General features: G+C 35.7%; 1 protein-coding gene across 8 annotated transcripts in view; it reads right to left on the minus strand.

Annotated features, from left to right (window-relative positions):
• DOCK7 (dedicator of cytokinesis 7) overlaps positions 1–10075 on the minus strand; it is a 190470-nt gene that overhangs the window by 97763 nt on the left and 82632 nt on the right. For 7 of the 8 annotated variants that reach the window (XR_015160165.1, XM_086390304.1, XM_086390303.1 and 4 more), the window contains 2 exons: positions 4804–4921; positions 1356–1426 (listed from right to left, as the gene is read on the minus strand). Coding sequence is in view for 7 of the 8 variants with exons in the window: in XM_086390304.1 (XP_086246430.1) it covers positions 1356–1426; positions 4804–4921 (189 nt within the window). In the remaining variant the exon portion in view is untranslated. The remainder of the gene's footprint in view (positions 1–1355; positions 1427–4803; positions 4922–10075) is intronic. The other variant, XM_086390306.1, reaches the window with a different exon arrangement.

Genomic DNA, 10075 nt, shown 5'->3' on the forward strand with positions numbered 1-10075 from the left:
TTTCGCTGAGTATAATTCTGGAATACATACAAGATTATTTAGGGAGAGAACATTATAGAAAAAGAAGGTTAAAGGCAAAACTTTAGTGCTTTGTGTGGAAGGCGTATGTTTTAAAGAAAAAGAAAAATTAGAATAATTATTATAGAAAAAAAGTAAACCGAGAGAGGGCCATAAAATAAAGGTAAGAAAGAAGAAAGTTTTAGGGAAGGGAAGGAAAAGCCATGCTACATAACAGCAGTGAATAAAGACTTTTGTTTTTGGAAGTATAGAAGAAACAAATTTTGTGGCAATAAGAGATGGAGCCAATGAAGCAGAAGACCGATGATGTTAAGAAAAGGAATAACTGATGGAGTCACACTCTGAAGAGGCTGGATAAGACTCTTTGAGAGCAGAGATGAAAAGATCCACGCTGAGGGAGGGAGTGGACCATTACCAACCTCACAACAGAGGAATGCAGATCCACACAGAGATAATCTGAGATGAAAAGCGTAGCAGTTCACAGACACCAAGTCAGATGGTCTCAATCGACTTCGTAAAGCAGGAACACTACGAGTAGCAGACAGAAAGAGGTAGGAGCTAAAGCAAGGGAAGAAAAGCTTAAAATAGCCACTGCCAAATGGGAGAGAGGGTAAAAAAGTGATGCCAACCAAATTTACCAAAGAGGAGTGGGGCCAAGAGAAGGTAAAACACTGTAGCCTCATCATGTGATAAAACACCATCAGTCCATGACAGCCTCAATGGGCACGATTTTGATTTTTCTCCAATAGCATCCAATAATAGAAAAAAAAAGGAGGGGTTAGCGTAGGAGCAGGGGGAGAGGAGGGAGGGGAAGAGGTAGGGATGGTAGAAGAGGAGGAGGGGAAGGTAGAGGAGGAGGAACAGAAAGGAGGAGGAGAAAGAAAGCAGAAATTACGTTATCCAGAGTTAACAATCAATTTTCCAAAGAACTAAAATGGAAAGACACTAAGGCAAAGATTTATTGGATGCTGCACCAACTTACTAGATGTTGCACTTGGGTGCAAGTTTAGTAAAGAATTAAGTAAAACTACAAAGTGTAGGTGAAAACAACAGCGAGAGACCGAAAGACCAGAGGCCACAATGGTAATCAATAACAATATAATAAAAATGAAAGGATCAGAGAATTTGACAGAAAAGATGTTTTGTATATAAAGTCTTAACTTCGAGATGTCTGTGGAGAGAATGTATATCTACAGGTTGAAATTTAAAACTCTGATGTTGGCTGTCTTGAATTTGCACATTCAGTGCAGCAAAGCATTCAGTAAACACACTAATGTGAGAGCTAACAATGCCACTGAGAAGTGAGTAACTTTGAAAGAAATATTTGAATTCAGTACCTGTTATGATATACTACGGCTGTATAGGCTTCCTTTGAAAATTCTGAACAGCTAGATTTACCAAAGATTACCTGTAACAAATAACAGCATGTTGAAACTTTGTTGTAATAAATGCTGGATGTTTCATATCTATGTAAGAATTGGTCTGATTTAATAACTGAGAACAATGGGCAAAATCAGCCCAATGAAGAACATGTGCCTATAAGTTCAATTGCTTAAATGTAAATTTCTTTTCAACTACACACCCATCTGACATTCAAACATTCAGAAAGTTTCTATCCATTATATCTATTGGGCAATAAGGTACATTTCTTTTTCTTGAAGAAGGTAAAGAATTCATTTTAAAATCTAGCTGTAGTACATAATTTGGAATTTATATAAGAGTACAATCCTAGAATGGTGACATATATCTACTATACAAATTGGTGGCTTCTCTACTAAAACAACAGTCATTCTAAATGTCAAATATAAAGTATTTATATTAAAATATTCTAATTTTGGTCAATCTCTGTATCCTTACTGTAAGCTACTCTACCATGAAAGAGGAGCTCCAGTCTTCTATTCTTACTTATGCTTTTTTTAATTCACCACATAAAAAAAAAAAGTACCACTTTTAGAGACTGGATGTTTCTAAAAGTTTTAGCAACATTTTAGAGGTAAAATAATTCAGTCTTATATATCCGTCTCGTGAATTCTACCCAACCATGCTATGGTTAATTAGGGCAGCTGATTAGATAAATGTCTTATTGATGTCAATGTCACAGCTATGATTCCAATGTGGCACGCTTACAATGTTATCTAGTCACAAATTAAACCTTTAAGTCTGGCCAGTCATTCTACACACGCATGAATAGGTATGTGGACAGGTCATCACACTTCTATCACACAAGTGGTAAAAACGACTCAAAGTTTACTCCTCATGGGAAGGGGTTAACTGGCACCATCCTTAAATAAAAAGAACATAATAACAGATATCTATGTTTCTTTTTGCAGGTCCTTTTAAGAGTATGTAAAAGTACAATAATTATGACTCTCCTAGATATGTCTAATTTCAAAAGTTTTCTAAGAATATCTTACTATGTTTTAATAAAAATGTTGCTGCAGTGCCAGAATTATGAAATTTATGATTTTATCATATCAATGTTATTTGATCAAAATTTATCTTAAGACCCATTTTAATAGTTTAAAAAAATAAGCAAATACAAAAATAAGCAAATGTCTGGTTATATATTCTTTCAAACCACCCACTCACATAAACATAAAAGCATTATATTTTCATAACATTAATAATACACAAGTGAATGGAATGCAGTACATTTTTCCCCCTCTGAGAAGCTTTTGTTTTTCACAAAGTAATTTATTTTCATAACATGCATGAAATAAACTGGAAAGTGTTCCTTTGACCATTTAACATGTATTTGTAATCATTCATCAACATGAACTGAGCATCAATTATGTCAAGCACTATGACAGGCATCAAGATACAGATATGAGTAAGATATGGTCCCTGCCCTCAAGGAGCTCACAGTCTAGTGGACAAGGTAAAGAAATAAACATATAATCATAAAGGAAGCAGCCTGTAAAAGAAGTCAGAAGGCACTATGGCAGTGCCAAGAGAAAGAGTGGTCTAACTGTCAATATGGCTGGACGCAGCTGGGGCGCTGCAGAGGAGGCCATATATATGCTAAGACAAGGAAGAGTTTGTTAAGCAAAAAAGAAAAACAAATTATTTTACATACACCACGTTTGTCATAAGCTCAAATTCATATGACCATTCACATATAGGATAATAAAGTATCTATTTTCACAGTCCAGTATCTTTTCATCAACAATGATGGTACATTCAGTCCTTCAGCAGAAATGAAGAGCTAGTTAAAAGCATGAAATGCTCATTCCAAACCCCAAGAGTAAATTCTACATTTATTGAAATATTTGCTCAGCATGCATTATATGCAAAGACCTGAAAAAGCTGCCATAGAAGAATACAAAGATGAATAATTTGTGCTTGCTGTTATCAAGATCTATAAATCCTGATGAAATTGAGGCTATAGTGGAAATGAAAATAGTTTTCTTAGTAAGTAGAAAATCAAAAGAACTTGATTCAAATGACTCACATAGAAGGCCAAAATAAAACTGTAAATAATGCACCTGTTAGCTTATTTTCAATCCACAAAGGTTCTCTCAGAGGGTGAACATCTACAGGTGACAGGTACGTTCCTACTCTGTAAGTTAAAAAATCTACTTTCATGGAGCCTGCATTTATTAGTGTCCCACAAGTCCTCAATGACCATATGGGCAGTCAAGACCCTCCACAGTCTGGCCTCAGTCTACTATTTCTGACTTATCTTGCATTGTTCTAGCTCACTGGCAACTCACCATTCTACCTCTGCTGAAGAACATTCTCCAATATGAACTGCCTTCCTTTCCCCCTGGTCTAGACCCACTGCTGTAACATTTTAACCACTTCTGAGGCATCCTCTCCTTCCTCTGAACATCTAGGCCTTTGAATCCCTATATACTATCAATTTTCTAATAATTAGCACATACCTTAGGTTCTCAATATTGACTGAAAAATTTAATCCCTTGAAAGCGTTAGTCCCTCAGTGGTGTCCGACTCTTTGAGACCCCATTGACTGTAGCCAGCCAGGCTCCTCTGTGCACGGAATTCTCCAGGCAAGAATACTGGAGTGGACTGCCTTTCCTTCTCCAGCGGATCTTCCCGACCTAGGGATTAAACCCAGGTCTCCAGGATTGCAGCCAGATTCTTTACTGTCTGAGCTACCAGGGAAGCTGTAATCCCCTGGGGGAATTTAAAAAATAATGGTATCTGCCTGGTACCCCTCCCCAGAGTTTATACTGTAATTGGAATGAGATTCAGCTGGGCACTAGCACTTTCAAAAGCTTCCTGTGTGAGTGTAAAATGCAACCAAAGTTGAGAACTATTGCCAGAGGTTCTCAACCAAGGTGAGAAGAAACATACAAATTAGAATTACCAGGAGAGCATTTTCAGCCCCCATTTACTGCCTACCACTTTCCACCTCCCTTACCTGCCCTTTTATTCTGAAGGAGGGGAATCAGAATCTCAGATGCAAGCAAAGAGAGGAGCTATCTGTGCTCTGTTAGAGCACTCTAGGTGATTCTGATCTGGCCCTCTTCTGAAGTTCACTATTTTTGAATCTTATGTGTTGTTCTTATATCCTCTAGATTATAAATCTTATTCATCTTTGTATCTCTGGAAGTGCCTAGCATATACCAAGTCCTCAATAAACAAGACTTCAAGTAAACTCATTACTACCTGTTCAGGAAGTAATGAAGTCAGAAATACAGTTTACAAGATCACATTAATTTCCAATTTAGACCTGCCAACCAAGTGATACCACACCCCCCCCAAAAAAAAGTCTGTTTGAACCACATATGAAGAATAGAAATTGTAAAGAACATTTCTTACCGGCATGGCATTGCTAGGATCCTCCCCATACATAAACTGGACTTTCACTGTTATATTTCTGGCAGAACCTTGACGGTTGGCAAAATTAAGACTCTGAGGGTATATGTAGAGAAGGTTTCTGTGAAGGCAATAGTATACATGATAGTGAACATATCTGAAAATACTATGTATCACTACTACACACTACAAAAGAAACAAATGAACAAATACTGAATTACTAGCATTTGCTCTATAGACACTATGCTATTTTTACATACAATGTTAGATTTGATCCCTAGAGTAATCATTCAAACAGAGAGCAATCAAATATACCCCCACTTTACAGATGAATTGAGGCCCAAAAAAGTTAAGAGATTTTTCACATACAACCAAGTGGTAAAGCTGAAATCAGAATACAGTTCAGTCATACTTCAAAATGCAAGTTATTTCCTCTAAAAGAGGCTTCTGAGAAATAAACAAGTGAGGATAGAAACATTATTAAGAAATTAAAAGACAGTTCTAATATTATCTTATAGGATGACATTTATAAATAAGGCTTTTTGTATAAATGTGATCAAGGTTTTAAGAGGTATAATATTCTACATTATTGTTCAAAAAACACATATGGCAATATGGTAGGCATAACAGTATTAGATAGCTACTATGAGAAAATCACATATTACTCTACAATCAACTGACGTAAGCCCAGTTGCATCTTACACAGCTGCTGGTAGCAGTTGCTGCTCCCAATACAGAGATGAGAAATAATTCAAGAAAAAGCATCAAAATAGAGGGCTTCAAAAGAAGTAAGAAAAAATAGATTATGGCTGATTCATGCTGCTATACAGCAGAAACCAACACAATATTGTAAAATGATTATCCTCCAATTAAAAATGAATTTTTAAAAAAAGAAAAAAAGATTTTTTTTTTCTTTACCTGAAGGCTAGTGCTTGCTGACAGCGGATGTACAGGACTTCAAATATAATAAAACCCTCCTAATCAAACACTGGGGCAATGAAAATAGGTCTAAATTTTCCAGAAGGTGGTAGGGTAATACAGAAATTTTAAATGAATATACTCTTTGACCTAACAACCCCATCTCTAGTCTAAGGAAAGAACCACACATATGTACAAATGGGTGTGTTCAAAGAAATTCATGACATTGTTTATATTAGGAAATAGCTATAAAGAATTATAAAGAAATATGTTCATCAGTACTGGGCTAATTAAGACATACTAATAAGACAAATACCTATCAGAATCCCAAAATGAAAATGTACAGCAGTATTTATTAATGCAGAAAGAGATACCCAGCATGTTGAATGAAAAAAAGGCAGGTTCCAAAGCAGGATGTATAGTGGCATTACCCCACTTACCGAAAATTGTGAAGAAATAATGGCAGAAAATGTCTCTAATCTGAGGAAAGGAACAGACATCTAGTTCTAGGACATTCAGAGAGTTCCAAAGATGAACTCAAAGAGACCCACATCCAGATACACTATATGTAAAATGTCAAAAGTTAAAAATGACAAGATTAAAAAGAGGTAAAAGGTGTCATCACACATCTAATGGCAGGGAAACACCTATAAACAAGAACATTTCAAAACAATGCTGCGTTGTGAGAGAAGTGCGCAGTAGCTATGGGAGAAAGAGACAGGTACTTAGTTGATCATGACGAAGTCTTTTCATCTTCTACCACTGCTATGGCATTTGTTAAAGAAACTGAATTATTTTTGTGTAGATTTTTCCAGAGGCTAGATTTTATTGACTGCACCCTATAGTAACATTTAACATGTTCCTCTGTGTTTTCTATCAACTGAAAGTTAAATCTAGACCTTTGGTCAAATTTCAGGGACAAGACCACTTCACAAATGATACCGTATCCTTCTATCAGGAGGAAAATGTTTGGTTGTTGTTTCTCTCTCTGTGCAATTAGTAGATAATGATGATTCATGCCTAAATCCATTAACTCATTAAGGGTTGCCAAAAGGTAATATTCTATCACTGTTTCTATATTTAAAAGCTGAAATATCTCTATGAAAAGCACTTTTCCTTATCTACTGAGAAGCAAGAATAAATGCTTCATTCTTTTCCATTATCTGCCAGTTTTCAAAATAATCAGTTGGTACATTACATTCCTCTAAAAGAGATCAATTTTTTTAAAGTATCACTTATAAATTAATGGACCAAACATATTAACAGGTTTAAATATTTTGCAGTTACTATCTTTATTGGTGTTCAAATTGTATCATCCTTGACAAGTGAAAAGGTCAATTCAAACTGCCTCATAATCCCTTTGATTCAGTCATACTAGTCTTCCACAGCTTCTTGCTAATTCCAGGCTCTTCTTATACACTTTCTTTCCAAACCTGGAATCAGCTATTTCTCCAAGGAGCTGTGGTTTATAAAGTGGAAAATGTTTTTCCAGGCCACTAATTGTGGGTTACTCATTGTTTCTTCTTTTGAAAGAGTTAGGGGAGAATGCTTTTAACATGAAATATACCTAAATTCATAGTGACAATTCACATTCAAGAGTACAAGGCTTTTTTCCTTCTTTTCTATCTTGCATCTATACCATTTTTCCTATGCTGAGAATCACTGCCAAGGACATTAACTATGAGAGAACTAAAATATCATTTAATTACTCATTGTGTGTTATTCAAACAAAGGAGTCTTAAGGAACTCCAAGATCTTGTGGTCATCCAGAAGAGGATGAGCCTACAAAGAAGACTGGTCAGTCACCTACAAAGCAGCAGAAGGAAAACCTTGAGAGTACAGTGACATGGAAATAAAAGGAAGAAATTACAAGTAGAATTAAAGAGTTAAGCATCAATTGCTATTCAGGGACCACATGAGGAAAGAAATGAAAAATGTCAACTGAATTCAGCAACATCACATAAACACACCACAGCTTCTCTATCCATTCATCTGTTGATGGACACTTAGGTTGCTTCCATATCTTGGCTATTGCAAATAAGGCTTTCATAGACCAACTCTTAACCTTTTCTCTGAAATAACTGGTAGAAGTGTAAAGCACCATAGGTATGCTCTTAAAGTTCTTACCCTTTTAGCACTACAGGAAAATTAATCAAATCCAGATGGTGCTAGTGGTAAAGAATTCACCTGCAATGCAGCAGACACAAGAGACATGGGTTCAATCCCTGGGTTGGGAAGATTCCCTGGAGAAGGAAATAGCAATCCACCCCAATATTGTTGCCTGGAAAATTCCATGGACAGAGGAGCCTAGAGGGCTACAGTGCATGAGGTCACAAAGAACTGAACACAGCTGAGCAACTGAGCACAAGTTACTGATAATTTTAGGCTGAAAACAGACAAAAGTAAGATTCAAGAGTAGTAGGCATTAAAAAAATGAAGCCAGTACAATTCTGAAGAGTAGAGTTGAGAAAGGGAGAAAGATATTTGGAGACAAAACATGGGGATTTGGGAAGCTTTTTAAGACTGGAAAGGTTGAAGTGTGATTAAATCCTAATGGAAAGAATGTAGGTGAGACAGAGTTTGCACACACTAAACAAGAATGTAAGATTCCTGAAATGGTGGGAGAAAATAGGATCCAAAGCCCTTGACAACAGACTGGCCTTTAATATGCTTATAATTCCTCACTGTGACAAACATTTACTGAGTATACATTTACTGAGTATATTTTCAGTATACTAGATACTGAAAATAAGGGAGTTCTTGACTTCATAGAACTCACGTCTGGAAGGAGAGTCAAACGGGCAAATAATTATAATGCAGAACGATAAATGTTACGAACACTGAATGTCTTTGGGGGCCCACAAGGGGACTTAAAAACTAAAGAATCTGCCCACAAATTTCAATGAGAAAATTGCAAGTTTAAAATAGACAGGCAAAATGCACAGCACAGCAAAACACATCATACTTTCCTCCCACCCCTCAACTTCTGCATTGGATTACTACTGTTTTAGATTTGTGGATGTGGACATAACCAGTCCCTTTCCATCTTTTAAGTTTTAGAAAGGCTCACTTTCCCTCTCAAACATGACATCACTTTGTTATTCCATTCACAACTCAAATAATCTGCTTAAAATAATCCTAACTTATCTTGTTTACGTATTATTTCTTGTTTATATATCTCCTTTACTTAAGGTCAAACTCCATGAGTGCAAGGACCTTATCTATCTAGTTAGTTGCTCTATTTCTGATGCCTAGGATAGCTTCTCCTATGAATAAATCATTGACTGAATGAATGAATAGTACAGAACTCACATAAATATTTACTTAACTCTTCTGGAGTTTGGATTTTCAAGTGAAATGGGAATTAACTAAATGTTAAGCTATGCTTAATTTCTAATATAAGTAATACAATTTTAAATTCAATTTGCCTCTGAAGGTGAAACGCACGCATTTAGACCAGGTTCTTTTGACTACTAACTCCACTAATAAAGTTCCACATAAATCTAGTAAGTCTTTACCCTGCATTTGTAATACTCCTTCAGAGGAATTTTAAGTTAACGTAGAGAAGGTAGATCAATAAAGAGTGTTGAGTTGTTGAGATACCTGACTAGCCTTTTTTAAGGCTGATTTCATATTTCACCACTTTCTCAAAATGAATTCTAGACTAAACCCAAATTTTAAATAATAAAAATAAAACTAACAGGAAAGCATTAAAGAGATCTTATTTTATAGGTAAGGAAGACATTTCTGAGCATGAGCCACAAAAATTCATAAAAGACCAATTTTAAAGCCTCTACAGAGCAGGGGATACCAAAAACACAAGTGGGAGACAGGACAAACTGGAAGAACACTGATGTTACATAGATGACAAAGAGTTAATATCCATCACATGTAAATAATTCCTAAAATTGGTCAGAAAGACAAACAAACATGGGACAGGGAGTTTGATGGGGAGAGGGAGATTTAGATAATACCCAGATAATTCACAAAGAGAGCAAGACAGAGAGACAGCAAAATCAACTAGATATATTTGCCTACCAGGTTTATCAATATTTTTTGTCTTGCTCATTCAAAATACTGGTAAAAATTAATGAGAAAAAAGAAACTCTCATATCTTTTTGGTAGGGATGTAAACTGGCACAATCCTTTTAGGATAATCTGCAAAGAGAAATCTACTTTGAAAGTTAACATCTATGAACTTATCATATGAAAATATTTATATACAAATAGAAATATATTTTCTATGCATATTGTTTATAATCAGAAAATTACAACCAACTTAAAGTATCATTGATAGGGAGATGATTAAGTTAAGGTGCATCTATGTAATAAAACACTGTGCGGCCACTTAAAAGGA

Source organism: Bos grunniens, chromosome 3 (genome assembly GCF_055505025.1).
Source record: "Bos grunniens cultivar Pamir isolate PY7600 chromosome 3, Bosgru_T2T1.0, whole genome shotgun sequence".
Taxonomy (NCBI): Eukaryota; Metazoa; Chordata; class Mammalia; order Artiodactyla; family Bovidae; genus Bos; species Bos grunniens.